The sequence below is a fragment of the Balaenoptera musculus genome, chromosome 10 (assembly GCF_009873245.2).
Source record: "Balaenoptera musculus isolate JJ_BM4_2016_0621 chromosome 10, mBalMus1.pri.v3, whole genome shotgun sequence".
Classification (NCBI taxonomy): domain Eukaryota; kingdom Metazoa; phylum Chordata; class Mammalia; order Artiodactyla; family Balaenopteridae; genus Balaenoptera; species Balaenoptera musculus.
Window position 1 is genome coordinate 2,850,177 of NC_045794.1, and position 19,038 is coordinate 2,869,214.

Sequence of the window (19,038 nt, forward strand, 5' to 3'; positions counted from 1 at the left end):
CTCCCCTTAAAAAGCCCCCCTCGCCACGTTCTCCTGAACCTCCCTGCACAGGAGTGAAGATGGTGCGGGACTGGGGAGGTCTGGCCAAGTAGATTCCAGAGCAGGTGGAGAGGTGTCCCTTCCGTCTTGCTGCCTCAGTCCCACTGGATCTGACCCTGAGGTCCCCAAGCCCTTCCTCCCGCCTGTATCCTGCTGTCTCTACTCAGGACCCACGCTCGAACCGGGAGGGCAGAGGAGACTGGGAGATGGAGGTGGGATCTCCTACCACACCCCTCTTCCCTGTGTGTGGCAGACACAAGAAAGACCCTGCTCTTCAGGGTTGATTTTCCCAGGCTTGAGTCTGTGTGTGGGTGTGGGTGTGAGTGCTGTGTCTTAAGGCACACGTGCTCCCAGCTTGGTCTGCAAATCCATGCTGCTCCCTGAGCTGGAGCTTACCGGTCCAGGAGAAGATAAGTACAGAAATAGAGGCTAAGCCTTTAGACCCTTTTATAGCACGTTGACATTTTCAGGACAACCAAGCATGTGACTGTTTTCCTAGCAACTCATTTTAATTGTATTTTACAGAAGTATCAGCCCACAACATATTGGGTAAAAACCCAAACTGGTCCTTCACTATAGATAATCTGAGAACCACTGCCTTGTGGGATGCGAGTACCTGTGTGTGTGCAGAAGCGAGGGTAGGGCTGTGCTCCGCAGGGTGGCAGCCTGAGGTGCAAGAAGCAGCGCTGGGAGTCACACGGGTCTGACGTCACCCAACCCTGCCGCTTACTAGCTGTTTCTCAGGGCTCAGCTCACCTCGCTTGTGGGAGCCTGTTTCCTGTTCTGTAGAATGGCGTAATGAGGCTCCCTCTAGAGATTGCTAGGAAGTCTGCAAATGTTTTATGTCAGGTGAGCTATGAACAGTAGCTATTCCCCCTAGAAGATAAGCTGCTTGAGACCAGGGGATGTGTCTTGCTCATCTTCGTGGTTTCCGTGCCAAGCACTGCAAAAATAACTTCTGAATGCGTAAATGAACACACAGGTGAATGGTCTCTGCTCAGTCCTCACTGATTAGGCGGGAGGGATGCCGTGCTTCCCGGCTCAGGGCTCTGAAGGAAGGGGTGAGTGGAGGGTGGAGACGAGCACCGCACGTACTTGAAATCTCCACAGGATGGGCATGTGTGTTTCCTCTGCTTGCCACCAGCTGTATACCTCTTGGTTGCAAGGAAGTTCTGGCTGGGGGCTCTGAGCTATGGTGGTCGTTCATTTCTCTGCTCCCACGCCCCTGTTCTCTTCTGCTTCACCTCTGCTTGCTAGACACTCCCCTCCTATCCGCCCCCCGCACCCCCATTCCTCGCGCTAGGTCTCTCCTCCCCCCACCCTTTCCTCCTTTGATCACTGCCTCTTGTCTCCGTGCCATCAACCCCATGAGATTGATATTCCCTGTTTCCTTAACATCATGTCCTACCCGAATGCTTTCTGCTCAAGCCTTATACTACTCGTACTATTATTTACTTAATACTGCATTTTCTCTGAAATTTTCTCACTTTTCAAAGCCTAGCTTCATCTAGCAGTACTGGTGGTTAAAGCATAGGTTTCAGGTGTTGTAACCCTAATCTTTAACATAAACTCACATCCATTAAAAAGATAATGAGTATTCCCACACTAGCTCGAGGATCAGGCGTGGCCCAGAGGCCACCTGGGAGGACCTTGGGACGACCTTGGGACGACTCGGGCCATTCCCGGGCCCGCTGCCCACCCATAAGCGCAGCCCCTGCCCCGCACCTCCTGGAACTTACATGTTGAAGAGGTTGAGGCCGATGCGGTAGAGCCGCTTGCGCAGGGTGTCGGTGGAGAGCGTGGGAGACCTGCAGCTGGCCGGGTTCTCGCAGTGGTAGCGCGGCAGGCTCAGGATCATGGCCTGCAGGGCCTCCTTGGAGGCCGAGGCCGACGCGGCCGATTTGGTGGACGTACTGCTGCTGCTCAGCTGCTCCGAGTTGTCGCCGGCCTCGGCCTCCGTCCCCTTCACCGGCTCCTCGGCCTCCTCCTCTTCGTCTTCCTCCTCCTCCTCCGCCGCCGGTACCGCGGCCCCAGGGGGGCTGGCGCGCACGGCCCCGTCGTCGGCTCCCGCCTCTGCGCTCGCGTCCTCGGCGGGCACGTCCCCCTGGCCGGCGCTGGGGGCCTCCGGGGCCTCCTGCCCGCCGGCCTCGTCCTGCTCGGCCTCGCCCGCCGCGGACTCTGCGGGGGCTGGGGCCGTCGGCGCGCCCAGGCAGTTGGCCACGGACAGAGCCGTGGAGGAGGACACGGAGATGTTCCGGCTGGCGATCTGCACGGTGACGTCCCGGAAGGCCATCATGAGGGTGCTGCCGTGGCCCTGGGGCGGGCCGGCGGGCTCGGCGGGCTCGGCCCAGTCCCCCGGGTGGGCGCCCTCGGGCTCCCGCGCCTCGGTCTCCAGGCCCGGCGGCCCCGTTGCCGCGCGCAGGGCCCTGTGGACCTGGTAAGCGCCGCTCTCCTGCAGGGAGCACACGGTCTTGAGGCTCCAGGTGCTGAGGGCGTCGTCGATGGACTTGGCCAGGGACTGCACCTGCTCGGTAAAGGAGTCCTCCAGTTCGGTGAGCGTGCCCGCGATGGTGGGCGGCAGGGAGGGCGAGCGCGCCAGCGGCAGTCCCGAGAGGCCGCAGCCCTCCAGGAGCGCCCTCTCGGCCGCCAGGCTCTCGGCCGCGGGCGCGCGCGCCTTGCGCAGGGAGATGCGCCGCGGCAGGCGGCTCTCCAGGAGCGAGTTGCGGATCTTCTCGAAGTTCTTGCTGAGCTGGTACTGGCGGAAGGCGGTTTGGATGGTGCAAGCGGCGCGCCGGGACACCAGGTGGCCCCCGTACTTGTGTTCTAGCATTTCAATCTGCAGCGAAGACAGAGAGGCGCGGGAGCGCAGTTAGGGAAGGGGTGTGACAGTCCTTGAGAAAGACGGTGGCGGCGGCTGTCGACTGGGGCAGGGCGTGAGCTGGCTGAACTTTGGCGGGGACGCAGGAAGGCACAGCTTCGGGGGACTGAGGGGCACATGTCTGAAAACCCTAGCATGCCATGGCCTGAGATGCCAAGGCTCCTAGAGGTGTGGGATGTAGGACTGGATTTCGGGATTGGTGATGCCAGGGGCAGGGGACGGAGGAGTTGTGAGTGGTAGGAGGTGGTTATTTCCAAATGTTCGTATCAGACATGCATACGGTAGTGTTTATGGCTGAAATGCATGACATCTTGAATTTGTATTAAAATACTCCGTCAAAAAAAGTGGAAGGGTTAGATGAAACAATATTAATAAAACTTGTTGGAGCTGGGTGATGGTTAAATGGGAGTTTATTACACTATTCTATCTACTTTTGTGTATATTTTTAAATAATAGAAAATTGAAAATTAAAGAGGCTAAAAAACATTGCCGCTATTCCTGTTCACCTGCTTTCTTTCTCAGCATTCATGTCATGCATTGGGGTCGTTTCCTGTTCCTTGGAGCCTCATAAGGGTTGGGATTGGGGTTGGATCATCTCTGTGTTCCCAGCACCCAGCCCAAGGGCTGGCACAGGATAGAGCTCAATAAACGTTAATTTCATAAAAAGACAGATGGATGATGGATGGATGTTTCAACAGGCGGAGTCCCTCCAGGCTACCCTGCTCCGCAATTCCAGTCACCTGTGTTTCCAACAATGGGAGCTGTTACAGCCAGGGCAGGGCTTGGTGGGGCTGGCTGGCGGGGGCCGGGGTGGGGACGGCACTGCCTCATCTGGGCAGATGTGAACCCAGGAAAACTTCTGGCACTGGCCAGTCTGTCTTCAAGGCCCTTCCTCCCCTCCTCTCAGCTCTGTCCCCCATCTGCGGTCTTTTCTCCTCCTTGGGTTGCTAAGCTCTCACTTTTTCTCTCTTATCAAAAACCTCTCAGGAAAGGACTAGAAAGACATTCCCCCTGAGGTGTGAATGACCAGTAACAGTTAGCAGTGCTCCTTCCTAGAGATTTTTGCACCTAAATAACAGACAAAGCCTGTGTGAAGGGGACGGACAAAATGGTAGCACTGTGGTGGGTTCCATCAGTCCTTAGGGAAGCTTGGGAAGTGAGAAAGTATTCCTGGGCCCTGAAACTATGTCCTATTCCCAGCCGTACACTCCACTTACACAGAGTAGCCTTCCTGAACTAAGAATTGGGACAGGTGGCTGAAATTAATAACTCAAGGCAAGGGCTTCCCTGGTGGCGCAGTGGTTGAGAATCTGCCTGCTAATGCAGGGGACACGGGTTCGAGCCCTGGTCTGGGAAGATCCCACATGCCGCGGAGCAACTAGGCCCGTGAGACACAACTACTGAGCCTGCGCGTCTGGAGCCTGTTCTCCGCAACAAGAGATGCCGCAACAGTGAGAGGCCCGCGCACCGCAATGAAGAGTGGCTCCCGCTTGCCGCAACTGGAGAAAGCCCTCGCACAGAAACGAAGACCCAACACAGACAAAAATAAATAAATAAAATTAAAAAAAAAAAAAACTCAAGGAAAGAACAACATCAGTCCTCCATCCTCCCCCAGGATCATGGGGGGAGGGGTACAGATACAAAGGCCAAATTTCATCCCCCAATACAAGGAACACTTCACCACGCTTCCCACTCCCCCAGGGACTGCAGCTGGATTGACTACTTCCCAACCACCCTGGCAGCCCCCTCTGTTCCTTCCCTGTGGGTGCCCCACAGCTGGACCAGCAGAGATACCCTCCTAGCCCAGGAGACCTCATAGATACAATCCCAACGCCCAGGGACAAGCCCAGGTAAACGGGACCTCCTCAATGTGTGTCTTGGGCTCTTCCTGTCTCACCATCCAATGGCCTTTCCCATCCCCAAGCCTAGTGGCATTATGCTGCCTCTCTCCCCACATCCAATGCTTCTCTCTGAAGAGACTTGGAAAACGTATTCCTATTAAGGTTTAGAAGGCCACTAAGTCTTCCTATAGGACTCCTCCCAGAAGCATTTGCAGCTCACAAGGTGCAAGGCCTTAAGCAGAAGGCAGGAAGCTCTCCTGGGACTCATGACCCTGGTTGTAGGGACATCCAAGGCGCTCTGATAAAGCATGCCAAGTGTATTAGTTATCTCCTGCTGCAGAACAAATTGCCACAAAGGTAGCCGCTTAAAACAACACCGTTTATTTCCTCACAGCTCTGGAGGCCAGCAGTCTGGGCACAGCTCAGCCGGGTTCTCTGCTCGGGATCTCACCAGGCTGACATCAAGGTGTCAGCTGGGACTGCAGTTTCATCTACGGGTTGGCGTCCTCTTTCAAGCTCACTCCTGTTGGCAGGTTTCAGATCCTGGAGATTTAAGACTGAGGCCTCAATTACCAGAAGCTGCCTGCTGTTCTCTGCCACCTGGTCCCCTTCACAACGTGGTCGTTTGCTCCTTCAAGGCCAACAAGAGAGCCTCCGTCTGAAGCCTCACTGCCTTTAAAGGGTTCACCTGATTCATTCAGGCCACCCGGGATGACCTCCCTTTTGACTAACTCAATGTCAACTGATTGGTAACTTAATCGTAGTAGTGACACCCATCATATTCACTAGTCCCATCCACACTCCGGGGGAGGGGATTATATAGGTGCGTCCACCGGGAGCAGGAATCTCTGGGGCCCTCTTAGAATGCTGCCTACCATACCAATTGGACAGTTGCCTGTGGGCCTTTATCTAGGTGTGACCTCATGCGCCCAGGAGCCCCAGAGAAACACAGGTATCTGCCTCTGATGCATTCTCCTCCTGCTTCTGCAGAAATCACACCAGAAGGAAGAGAGCACTGTAGCTCCTGAGGCCCAGAATCGGCCTTGGCTTAGGAAGGAAAGTCCTCCAAGGGGAAGAGTAGAGAGGGAGGAGAACTGACCGCTCACCTGCCTCCTTCTCGCAAGTTCCACCTCCCATTTACCCCTCCCCAAGCACCATGAGCAACTGACCCCAGACAGGGATTCACATCTCCTTCCTCCCTGGCCTGCTCATAGGTCTAGGGAAACCCCTGGCCCAAGAGCTTCTCTTCAGATTATGAGACGCTACTGGCAATAGAGGGAAGGTGTGAAATCCCACTGCCTGAAGTGTTTCCGAAATGGTGAAAGGTCCACCCCCTGGCATGGTGTCGTCCCACCTGGAGGCAGAGGCTGGCTGAGATAACTGAGGAGACTTCTTCTACCGGCCAGTGTCCCTGCTTCACCCAAGGAGAGAAGAAAACCAGATTTTAAATTCTTGAATCTGTTCCATCAAGTCCTCCACTAGACTGTAAGCCCTATGAAGGAAGACTTTGCCTGCCATGCTCGCTGCTCTATCCCCAATGCTTAGACTACATAGTAGATCTTCAATGAATATTTATTGAATAAATTAAAACCTTCCTAATCTGACCGTAACTTTTCTCTCCCGGGCTGATGATTTCACCCTCTCTGGCCTCCTTTGTAAGTTTACTTCATCCCCTAGTCTCTCCTACTTGCATTTCCAGCCTCTACCCTGGTATTGACTCCTTTCCACCAGCCTACAGACCCTCCTTAATGTCCCAGGCTGAAACATGACCCTGCTTGACTCCCCTGCTCTGGGGCACTAGCCCAGTCTCTTTGTATTTTTCCACCAAACCTATAGGAGGACTAGTCTGCTCGCTCTGCCTCCGTCCGTGAGCAAATGCCGAACCACTGGCCAGCCCCGTATGCCCTGACTCCTTGCAGCTGCCTCCTGCCCCCACCAGACTTCTGAAACGACCCTCAGAAAGGTACTGATGACCTTCAGTCACTAGATCCCATCCTCAACCTTCCTCCCCATCCTTTCTGCAGCTTTGATACTTTATCACCTTGAAACTTTGTCCTCCGCTCTCATGACCCAGTCTATCTTGGTTTTCCTGTCTCCATACAGCTCCTTGATCCTATATTCTGACCACAAGGTCCCTAACCGTGCTAGTTACGAGTCATATGTGTGCTCTCTTCCATTCTCCAGACACATTTCAATGATTTTCCTGTGCATTTCTGGACGTCTTCCTTGACTTCTATGTTGGAAGTCTTTAGAGCAGCCCCCTGGTAGCTGATAGCTAACAGCTGATGAAATGAGAACTATCTCATGCAGAGCCTTCGTGGCAACTCTAAAGGTGTCCCGCGGGCTAATATCTTCTCACCTCTTGTCTGAGAACCTCGTCTTCCGTTGTAACTTCACTCTGATAGGTGGGTGAGCAAGCCCATAGGGGAAATACCCAGTCACAGATCTGCCTCTTCCCTGCTCGTTGACCCTGGGCAAGTTTCTTAACGTCTCTGAATCTCAGTTTTCTTATCTGTTAAATGAAGCTAATCCTGCTGACTCTGTAGCTTGTTGTGAGAATTAAATTATTTCCCGTAGCACCTGGCACACAGTAGGTGCTCAATAAGTGGTGGCAGTTTGATGTTGACAGTGATGATTCTGTGACTCTCAGCTCTCCATTCCTAGACTCCATCCTAGACCTACATTTCCAAGACCCCATCGTCTCCCCCGGCTCACCCAAACCAGCTCTGGATGACGTCCTTATTCACCTAACAGCACCCCGGCTACAAGGTCATGCAGTCTGGGGACCTCGCTTTTGTCCCTGGGTCCACCTTTGCCTTATCCTCAATATCTGTCAGGCTGAAAGTCCTATAGCGCCCCCCACCCCATGCCTTTTGCAATCATCCTGAACTTTCCACCAGACTGTCACCACGTGGGGCTCTCCTGGACCCCCCATTTGGACCACTCTGACAACCCCCCAACTGCTTCCCTGCTTCCTGCTCCAGCACCATCCGCCTTGTACTATATTCCCCTGAGCAGTATCCTCAGAGAGCGGGTGTAAACACAGGACTTCCACCGCTTGAGACCATTGCCCTAAATAAGTGTAAACACCATCTCCTGGGGGTCTGGCGCAGAGCAGCCTGGCCCCGCCTACCCCCCCAGCCCCTCCTACTACGCGGAGTCCACGCTCACGCGCCAGCCCCGCCTCCTGCTCCCCCCCCCCTCCCCCAACTAGGCTTTCCTGCTCTGATCTCTTGCTCGGCCTCACCTCCCACTCTCATGCCCTCTCTTCCAGGCAAAACGTTTCCCCTTTCTTCAAATGTGCCTCCTCCACGAAGCCTCCCAGTTCCCCCAACCGGAACGGGGTGTCCCTGCCCTGAACCACGCCCCACCCCCGAGAAGGTTGTTTGGTGCTTCTCTTTGACACTCAGTTTCCCCTACTAATCTTGGTGGTATTCATCTAACTTAGGCTTCCCTCCCCCCTCCCCTCCCCAAGACTCCACTAAGCATAAGTTATTGGAGGCCCCGGATGTGGCCTTCTCATCGTCTGATGCACGGACGGCCTCAGCCCAGAGCCTGGCCCGAAGCCACTGCTCACGACGGTCTCTGAATTCAGTTGAGGGATCGTCACCGTTTGTTCCCATCGTCTAACACAGCCGGCTCCCACTCATCCTGGCCTCGTGCCTGCTGCCCACAGTGTCCCCCACCGCTTCCTTCGCATCCTGCGCGGCCCGCTCGGTGCCGCCTCAGCACCCCAGACGGTGCGTCACAGGCGGGACAGCGTAATCCGCCTCTGCATCCCCCGTGCCCAGCGCTGAGCCAGACCCGTGTTTGGGGCTTAATCAATGTTTGCGGCCATGAACTAAACTGAACTCTCGCCTCTGCGCCAGGGGAAATGCAGCCCAGGCTGTCTTCTGGATCTGGGCTTGGAGCCAAAGGCTGTACCACCGGCCCCGCCCCCCATGTGCATTCCCCTCCCCCCATTATCACAGGCCTTGGGGAATCGGTGGTTCCCCGGGTCAGCTCCATCCGCCCCAGCCAGGCCCCGCTCACCTCCCTGACCCTGTTCTTACCAGGGCCAGGCCAGAGAGCCGAGGGACCAGCTCGTGGGGGGGAGGGGTCCCTGGGCCCACCGGCCAAGGAGCAGCTCCGCCCACTTCTCTCGAAGCCCCGTGAGTCCTGGGTAACTGTGGCCTCCCTCCCCCCAGGAGCGCCATCCCTCGGCTCCTGCGGGGAGGCAGGGGGCGGGGCTGGGGGCTGTCTCGCTAACGAGCCTTCCGTGTTCGTCAGAGCACGCTCGCTCTTCCAAGCTGCTGCCGGGCTGAGCCCGACAAGGCCTCTGAGGGACACTGGGGCACCAGGCCCGGGCGAGGGGCGGGGGCGGGTCCCACGTGCGCCAGGATTTCTCAGTGGAGAAGATTAAAGCAGTCCGTGGTGTGAGTCTGCAGACCTTGGCGAGGCGAAACTCCCACCTCACCTGAGGCTCCGGGGCAGGGTCGGGAGGGGAGAGGAGCTTCGGAGGAGCGCGGGGCGGCCCGCAGGACGCGTGGCCTGCACTGAGCAGGGTTGTTCTTCTCCGTGTGCCCACCTCCCTGCCCACCGTCCAAAACACAGAAAGTGTTCAGCATGGCAAGGGGCACAGAGGCCTGCTGGGGAGCAGGGCTGCCCTGGGACCCTCTCCCGATGCAGCCAGGTAGGGGCGCTGGGGGAGAACCGCGGCTCAGCTGCTCCCTGAGCCAGATGCTCCCTCGGGTGGGGCTGCTCCAGGAAGCCTGCTCTGAACCCTGGTCGGGCTACTTGCCCTGTGCCAGGATCCCGCAGTGCCCTGCACGCCACTTCCGCAGAACCTACCCCTTCACCGCGGGGGCAGCAGATGGGGAGGGCTCTGGGTTAAAATCGTGGACTGTGGGGTCCGTTTTGGTTGCACCGGGGTGCACACCTAGGAATGTGTCCTTGGGCAAGTCACTTAACATCACTAAGCCTCAGTGTTCTCATTCCTAAGATGGGGAGAGTGACAGTCTCTAGCCTGCAGGGACATTGTGCAGATGGGGGAGATGACGCACAGAAAGTGCTCGGCACACTCAAGCACTGTCCCCAGATGCAGTGCTGTTAGTGTCGCCTGTACCGTTCTGTGTCAGCGCCCACCACTGGCACCGGAGCTCCCTGAGACCCAGGACTGCGTCTCCCGCATCGCGGTGCCCCCAGGCCTCGCATGGGGCCCAGCACAGCAGCTGTGCACTGCCGTTCCCCGAACCGAGACCACGGAGCAGAGCGACACCCTGGCACACCTTGCCTTCACCGCCACCCTCGGCAGGCTGGTCCACTGGGGCCCTCACGCCCGCGGTAGCGCTCTCACCTTCAGAGCGGGACAGAGCCTCAGACACAGTGAGCAAACTGAGGCCCAGAGAGGGACAGTGACCTGGAAACATGGCCACCACTTCTCCCCTTGAGAGGCACCCCGTGGTGAGGCTGGACCCTGAGGCTTGGGGTCCAGGAGATCTGCTCTCCAGACAGAGGGCGCTGCCACCCAGGACCCTGACTCAGGAGCAGGGCCTGGATGCTGTGACCACAGCTCCACGGCCGCCGGGCTTGGACAACACAGAGACCTATGCAGTTTGGACATCCCAGATGGGCTCCAGTGGGTGCTCACCCACAGGAGCAGAGAACAGGACACAAACTCCCTAGAGAACCTGAATTTGGAAATCACATCCGCGCCCTCTGTATCTCTGACATGGCCACTTCCTAAAGGAACCTCCCCGCAAGGGATCCGCATGCGCCCTACCTCTAGGGTGCGGCCCCAAGGATCACCCTGAGGTGCAGTGGGAGAGTTGGGGGCAGAGCAAGCAAGGAAGGCAGTCTCCTCCCTGTGGGGCCTCGGGGAGGGGCCGTCGGTGCACGGGGACTGGGAGAATAGGGAGGCCTGGGGGCCTCATTCATTCACTGGTTTGCTCATTCCTGTGTTCCTCCAGTACCCAGCAGTGCCCAGGCGCCAGGCTGTGCCGGGTGCAGGAATGACGGTGGGCACGGCCGGCAGCGCCCAATGCTCACCCCCAGGGAGTGCTCGCTCCTCGCCCCGACAGCGGAGGGAGCGGCACCCCAGCAGCGTTCAGAGCACCATCTGCTCACTCTGCGACAGCCTGGGCACGACAGAGCCCCTGCCCTCACGAGGGGGATGCGGCCAGACGGCAGAGTCCGCCGTGGGCACTCAGGAACAGCACACACCCCGGCTCGGGACTCTGAGCCGAGACTGAAGTGTGAGCAGAGACCACCCAGGTGAGTGTGACCGGGGGACAGCAAGGCAGGATGTGGGGTTGGATCTGGGGGCGGAAGAGCCTGAAGTCCTTGTCCCCTAGAAAACGAGGGGCCGTGGGCGCCCCCATATGGGGTACCGTGACCGACGTGCTGCTCACAAGGAGAATGCAGCTGCGGTGCGGGGACCAGGTCCAAGCAGAGGGTCCATAGGAGGCTTCCCCAGGGGCACACAGGCCTAGGGCAGGGGCGGGGGGGATGGCAGGGGAGGGGGGGACTTGGGAAGTAGTTAAGAGTAGCATGGGGGGTGGGGGGCTGGATCAGACGCGGGGCGGAGAGAGGAGCCACGGAAAACACCTGGGATTTTGGACTGGCTGATGGAGCGGGCCTGGCAGGTTGGTGAACTGGGGAGACAGTGATTGTCCCAGATCCCTTCCAGCCCAAGGACCACAGGATGTGGGTGACTCGTGAGGACCACAGGAGCAGAATACTAAATCCTGGATCTCAAAGAAAGCTGAGATAGAGTCAGGGCCTGGCCCAGGCTTCATGCCCATCCGCATCCCCTTCAGGCCACTGAACTGTTACTTTCCCCTCTTCATCCTTTGAGCATCTTCTCATGTCAGGCGCTGTGTCGGGCACCAGGGGTGTCATGATGGATGTCTTTGCCCTGCCTTAGAGGAGACGTCAAGTAAACAGGAATGGTGATCCTGGGCTGAAGGGCTATGTCAGGGAACGCCTGGGTGCTGTGGGACCACTGAGAAGGGGCATTCAACACAGCCTTGGGAGGGCGGGGAGAGCTGCCCGCGAGGAGGAAGGTGCAGGAGAGCAAGTCCTAAAGCAAGAGAAGGAGTGAATGAGGCCAGTGCAGGAGTAGGAGGGGAGTAGGAACGTTAGCGGTAGAGGCAAAGGGCTGTATGAGGCAACTGAGGCCCAGAGAAGTTAAGCAACTTGCCTAAGGTCACACAGTTCATCTGCAGAAGAGAGAGCTGTGGAGCTCCATCTTTTGTAAACGTGTGCTGTGTTTTTAGCCACTCTGCTCCCCTCAGTCCCTTTCTCCCCTCCTCTTCCCACCCCTAGCCTGTCTTGGCCTGGAGAGCTACACGGGCCAGGGGAGGCGGGCTGTTCCGCAGGGCACGGGGGCTCCACCACACCCCTACCAGCCCTCATCTTTCCTGCCCCACTGCTGCTGGCCTGACGTGCAAACCCATCTACTAGAGTTATGCCCACCATGAAAAAGGTCCACAGTGCCCGTCAGAACCGTGCACAACCCTCCCTACCCCACTAATCAGTTACAATTAAACTAATTCCCTGCCCAAGCAGAAGCACCAGTTTCCTTTGGTGTTACTAACAGGATACTCCTTAAATTGAACTGTAATCTCTTTGGGGAGCAGGTAGGGACCATGTTTTTTTTCTTTTTGGTACCCTACTCCCTCATTGCTTTACGCATCGCAGTTACTCAAAAAATATTCACTCGATAAGCTCTTACTCTGCCCGAGGCACTCTGCTGGACGCCAGGGGATGGGATGAATAGGACAGGGTCTCTGTCCTCAAGGGGCAGAGCCAAGTGGAACTGAGAGGACGTTCTCATCTGTGCCAGCTGACCGCCCACATCACAGCATGCGGTTCCAGATGGACTGCCTCCCAGCCCCTGCATGGGCTTTCTCTACCTCAGAAGCGCGACAGTCTACATTTTTAACAGCTCTAATTGTTAACTGAGCTAAAAACAAACCCCTTCCTCTCCTACAAGTTTCATGCATTAGTACCACTATTTTTACCTGGAATGATAGAAAATAATCTAATCCAGCCAATTCACATTCAGCTCTTCCATGTTTAAAACTGGTTTTCATGTCTACAGTTTCCCTGTATGACCCCAGCCAGTTGTTTTCTTTCTTAGAAGAACCTTAGAACCTCAGGATTCTCTTTTTCCCTCTTAAATGAAACCCCTAGAACCAGACAGCCTGACCAGTAACTAGTGGGGCTCCAGGCAGCCGCCCCCTTACACTGGGGGTTTTATCTACCCATCTCTGAAGGCTGCTGGACCCATATCGTTGGCAGCTGCTTCATTGGCTATTGATGCATCTTGAGCTTATAGTCAACTGAATCCCTAAGGCCTCTCACCCACGACCAAGCCTGCTCGTATTATAGTAGTGCTGTGGGATTTTCAAAGCTGCGAACAGAACTTTAGATTTTTCCCTCTTTCATTTGACTTTTTCCACTTAAACAATATTTCCTAATGAGTTTTTTTCTTTTTTTCAAATCTGGGATTCTGTCATCAAGGTATTAGCTCTTCCCTTTCAGCTTTGCATCAGTCCTTTTTCGAAATGGTTGAACTGGGCAGGACCAAGGACAGTGCCCCACTCAATGACCCTGGCATTGGCACCGATAGAAAAATCAGTGTTTTTTGACAATTCCGTTTGAGAACAGCCCACCCGACTCTATTGTCAACTAACCCACTTCCGATCCTGTCCACATCGCTACCACGGGAGATTTTGTCAAATACTTTACTGAAGGCTGGTGCACCACCTGCAGCCCCTGACCTTGGATAATAGCTCGACATCTACGCTGAAAGGAAGAAAAGACTTTGGTTGGGCTTGACTCAGTCTTAGTGACTTTTCTATTAGCTTCGCTTCAAAACCTCACAGTCCGTTGGGTTAAAGAATGGTTCTCTAGAACCTACACATTTTAGAGCTAGAAGGGACCTCAGAGATGGTTCAAGGTCTAATTCCCAGTTTTGCTGATGAGGAAACCAAGGCCCAGAGTGCTTAACTGGCATTTTCCCAAGTCACAGAGGAGCTAGAACAAGGATCGGATCCCACATCTGTGCTCCAAGCTCAATGCTCTTTCTTAGCGATATTAAGTCATATGTTCTTTCTCTAAATGCGTTCGCACATACACACACACACACACAGATCTTCCTTCAGGTCTCTTAATTTTCCACCCGAACAAACCATGCCGTTATCATTTTGGAGGGTTCAGCTGGGACCCAGTGACTGACTACTTTCTCCTCCTGCTTCACAGAATGGAAGATGGAGGCTCAGAACTCCTCAGTGAAATTTGTTCTCCAATAAGCGGGTCTTTGGACTCCCCCAATCTGGGCTAATCTTGGGACTCCTCGGTCTACCTGGAGGAGACCACTGTCTTCAAACCTCATTTGAGCCTGTGTGTGCCTGAGCTTGGGGCTGGCCCCTTGGGTGGGCAGGTAAGCCGGGCCATCTCTTCTGGGGCTGGGAAGTGTGTCAGCAGCTGGTCTCCCTGCGGTGGTAAGAGGGGCAGAGCCCTGAACACGCTGCCTGTGGGCCTGGCGTTACAAGGGTGACCCCTGCCCCGTGAAGGCTGGAACTGGGTTGCAGGGAAGGGCAGTCCCTTGGCTCAGTTTGGGAGAACTAGCGGCAAAGAGGTCTGCCTGCAGCAGAGGCGGCCTAGACAGGGGCATCCCTGGTACCCTGGACGGCGCCCGAGCCAGGGCCCTTCACCACCCTTCCCACCCGCCTCGGAGGCCCTGGGTACCTGTTTATTCTTTAGGTCAAGGGAGAGTTCGTAATCGGAGGCGGCAGGGGCGCGGGAGCAGAGCGCCGTCGCCAGGGCAGGCTGCTGCCTGCTGGGGGAGGCCGCGCAGTGGAGGCCGGCCCGCGGGGAGGCGCCCCCCGCCCCCGGCCGCTCCTCCTCCTCCTGCAGCTCCTGGGCTTGAGCCTTCGGGGCGTGGGCACTGGGTCTGCCGGCCGCCGCCGCCGCCGCCGCCGCCACGGAGTCCTCCGTGCCCGCACCGGCCTGGGCGCAGGAGCCGTCACTGTGAACGAAAGGCAACGGTGCTCGGTTGGGGGGAGGGGCGGGGTGCATGTGAGTGCGGGGGAGGGGGGCTGGGGCCCTCTGGCAGCGATGGGCCTCACCAGAGGAGGGGCTGGTGGGGCCCTCCTGCGGTCCCCATTAGGGAAGGGCCCCAGCCCTGGAGGAGAGCCTGAACTTGCGGAGGGTCCCCGGGGGCAGAGGGAGGGAGTGGCTGGCACTGGCCACCGCTCAGGAACCTGCTTAGAAGCGGTAGAGCAGGTGCTTAAGGTAGACTACCTGGGTTCCAGGCTGGGCCCTGCCTCGTGTTGGCTCTGGGGCCCTGAGCAGGTTACGGAACCTCACTTTTCCTCTGTTTCCCCATCTATAAAGCAGGAATAATACTAGTACCTGCCTCATAAGGATGCTGGAAGGCTTAAGCTAGTTAAAGTTCTTAAAGCCGTGCCTGGCTCACGGTCCCTGCTCTATGTGTGTTAACTACCGTAATTATCAGTGGTCTGGCTTTCTGGCCGGTGGCTTAAGGAGCTGGGAGGAAGCTGATCCTCGCTGAACCAGCTCCATCTTCAGACTGCCCCAAGGAGGCTGGGGGCAGGAGTGATGCACATAGCCCTGGCTGGGGCTATGAAGTGTCTGTTCTTCCCCAGCCCCTGCTCTCTTCCCGTGGAGCCACCAGCAGGCTGGCCATAGCTGCTGCCCACCCGCCTCCTCTAAGACGACACTCTGGCTGCCCGGGGGCTGCTACACTCAGGTTGCTCCCCTCCCCGGCCAGCCTCTGAATTCTGCCCGTCCCCAAGGCCCAGTGCTGAGCCATCTCCTGCGTGAAGCCTTCCCGGTGTTTCCAGCTTTCAGGCTCCACCTGCGAGAACACCAGAGAGTCACCGCCTACTTCACGGAGGAGAAGCATCTCGGCTCACGGTGTGGGCTCCAGTGCAGCCCCACTACTGTGTGACTTTGGTCAAGTGGCTTTTTCCCTGACCCCTGGTTTCCTCATCAGTATAGAGGAGGCACTAGTACCTGCCCTACGGGGTCATGCAAGGCGTAAGGGAGTCAGCGTATGTGAGGTGTTTAGCACAGTGCCCGGCACAGACAGACTAAGTGCTCCATAAACATTAACTCTTATTTCCCCCATCTCCCTTCCCCGCCGCCCCCCAGAGCCTGGCACTTGTATTCTATGCGAATCCCTCCTCCCCAGTTAGTGCTGAGCAAACAACGAAGGCTCAATAAACACTTGTTGAAGGATGAATTGAAGATAACCCAAGGCCACTGGCATGGCCTCGGCAGTGGACAGAGTCCCTAAGGTTATCTAGTTCATCCTTCCCATCTCCCTTTTTCACATATGAGGAGCATGGGTCCAGGGAGGTGGGCTGGCTCTGGTTGGAGGGCCAGTCAACCTTAGGACTTATTTCTTCCACGGCTTTGTCCCATGCAAGATGCCCCAAATCGTGCCAGAGAAGGGACCTCTTCAAGCTCTTGCTTCCACCCAAACTTTGGAGCCTCCTGGTGCTAGAATAACCAAGGGTGGAGTGAAGAATCCTCTCTTCATTCAACTTCATCTGTCCCCCCAGCACTCCCCTGCACCCCACCCCGAACATAGATAAAGAAGAGCTCATTGGCCAGCCCTAGCAACAGGGAGCCTCAAACTCCTTGCCACTGCATGATTCTTTGCTTCGTCATTTTTTCTGTGGCCATCAATCAAGCTGTATAGCTGGATGAGCTCTAAGTATGTGGTTTTTTTCACTAGTATCACCAGGAAGTTCTTTTTAAGATCTAACTTCAGCTCCTCTTGTGATAGGACATGGCCATTCTTCCCGCAGGGCCCATGGAAATAGCCCTTTCCCACTCCCAGCACAGCTTGCCTCCTGGGGACAGCATTCCGTCTCACCCATCTCTTCTCTGCACTGTCCTTGGTACTGATGCCCAAGGCTTCTTAATCCTAAAAGGTTTTCAAGACTCTTTAGAGACCAAACACCTTTAAAAATAGCCCTTTGCTCTTTTTATGCTGCTGGAGGATGCTTGGCAAGAGGTTCTAAGGAGTTGATGCCCCTCAATAGCAGCGCTCAACCAATGATAGTGGAGGCTGGTAGACAAATACCCCAGCTTCCTTGTCTCGTGGGCAGGACAGCTCTGAGACACATTTCACACCATCTCCCAGAAGTGCCCCATGGGATTGAACCCCAGTTGCCCAAAGCAGTGACCTGATCATTAATGAACATGCATTGGCTTCCTTCTCTTTTGTGTCTCATCCCCCACTCTCCTGTTGACACTTCTTGGGGTCACCTGGTCCCAAAGACACTACTTACGTTAAAACAAAACACATTTTTAAAATAACCTTTTTCGTGGGCCACCCCTCTGGACATGGACGAAGGCTCCAAGGCCTTCTCACCTGAACTCATCCATAGGGTCTGGGAGATAGGAGGCCCCCACTGCCATCTCCAGCATGTGCACGTGCACGTGCATGCACACTCACACACACATACACACACACACACACAATGTTCTAACCAGCTCTGTGGCTTCGGGTAGCTCGTGTCCTCCTGAGTCAGTGTCTTCACCTGCCCCCTCACAGGAGCTTACTCATCTCCAGGGACCCTCCAGCTTGGACATTCTGGGAGCTTGGATTCCAGTGCCGAGGCCAGACCACCAAGGCCCACCAGCCCCAAGGTTCCAGGCTCTCTGGCTGGTGGAACCAACTCTGCCTTTGCCCACCTATGTGCACAGGGACCTGAGAGACTGTGTCCCCCCAGGTATATGATGAAAAGTGTTGGAAAGGGGACCCCATCCTTGTCTTCCTTCCTTATCATACTCCACAGACTTGTGTGGTAGGAGGTGGTGATGGAAACCCAAGACTACTGTCATCAATATGGCAAGGTTTAGGCTTGTCAGTGGAGGCCAAAGAACATGGAAGGCAGACCTGGGTTAGAAACCTGGCTCTGCTACTTATGATGTGACCTTGGGCAAATTACATCATCTCCTTGTGGCTCTATTTCTTCATCTGCAAAACAGGCATCCTTGTAATGCCTTTACAAAGTTGCTGTGAGGAATAAATACAGCTGGCACAGCCCCCAGTACAGTGCCTGGCACACAGTAGTTGATGGCAATGGTGGTTGTAGTCTGAGCTGAAACCCTATAGCATGGAGTCCCACAAGAATGCCCAGAAAAATAGCATGGAGCATTCCTAAGTGGAAGAGGTTCTCAATATTTAGCCTTCCTGTCAACCTTCACAAAATTGAAATAATAGGGTTTTTCATCATTCCTCATGGCCTTTCCCAGACCCCCGACTAACTCCCAGGGTCCTTAGGGAGAGGAGTGAAGTTGGACTGGCTCCCACCCACTGGAGAAAGAACACAGTGAAGGGCCTTGGTCTTGGGCGTTACCAAGTCCTGGGATCCATGGCCTCTGAGGAATCTGTGTGTATTCACCCCCTGGTGGGACCCACCACAGTGTGGGGCATGCCCTAGGTGGACGTTTGTCCAGTGCTGGTTGTGTGAATTTGTGCTTTGGGCACAGGGAAAGAAGCTCAAGTCTTCAACCTAGGCTGTCATAGCTGGAAGGACAATCTCTCTCAATCCACAGTCTCTTACGGAACTGGAAGTCCATTGTTCCAGCGCCCAGAGCATCACTCCTCCCAAGACACAGGTTGTGTCCCTTAAGTTTCCAGAATTTGCCAGGCTGACCTCACATCATAAAGCCGGCATCCCTAGTGGGTCCAATTTCAGGCAGCCTGGCGCGTAGACAGGAATCGTGTGAATGGGATTCACTCTATGACAAGCATAGCTTCTTTTAAGCCCCTTCCTTGAGCTTCTGGAGAGGAATCCTGGTGAACTTAGCTGTCCTGGGCTTCATATCCAGCTGCAGAAACAGATTCCTTGAGTGGTAGTCCACTAGCCTGGGGAAACTTAAGGTCACTGCTGACATATGGGAGATGCTAGTCACAAGAGTCTTGCCTGGGTTGGGGCACCCATTTGACAAGGGAAAAGTAGAATGTGGGTGGCATCAGAATGAGAGGTTCTTAGAAGGCTTTGGTTGCACCCACATGACATTAGGCTGATACATGTACAGGGGCCTAGGCCATCCACGGAGGTTACGCCACGCATGAGAACGCAGGATGTGAGTATGGGAAATGAAAGTCTTTGACAACTTGGGGGAACAAGCAGTTGCTCAGAGGAATACTACATGCACACAGGACCAGAATGATCGGTGTTGAAACTCAGCATCCTCAGGGGAGGGTCACTCATGTGAGACACTGGCTTGCGCTTAGTGGGGTTCCAG

The 19,038-nt window shown here is 55.8% G+C and overlaps 1 protein-coding gene across 7 annotated transcripts in view; it reads right to left on the minus strand.

Annotated features, from left to right (window-relative positions):
- Positions 1 to 19,038, minus strand: part of IQSEC3 (IQ motif and Sec7 domain ArfGEF 3) — a 100,465-nt gene that overhangs the window by 36,951 nt on the left and 44,476 nt on the right. For 6 of the 7 annotated variants that reach the window (XM_036865965.1, XM_036865964.1, XM_036865969.1 and 3 more), the window contains exons 3-4: positions 14,494 to 14,773; positions 1,779 to 2,875 (exon numbers count right to left, since the gene is read on the minus strand). In XM_036865965.1, coding sequence (XP_036721860.1) covers positions 1,779 to 2,875; positions 14,494 to 14,773 — 1,377 coding nt within the window. The remainder of the gene's footprint in view (positions 1 to 1,778; positions 2,876 to 14,493; positions 14,774 to 19,038) is intronic. The other variant, XM_036865971.1, reaches the window with a different exon arrangement.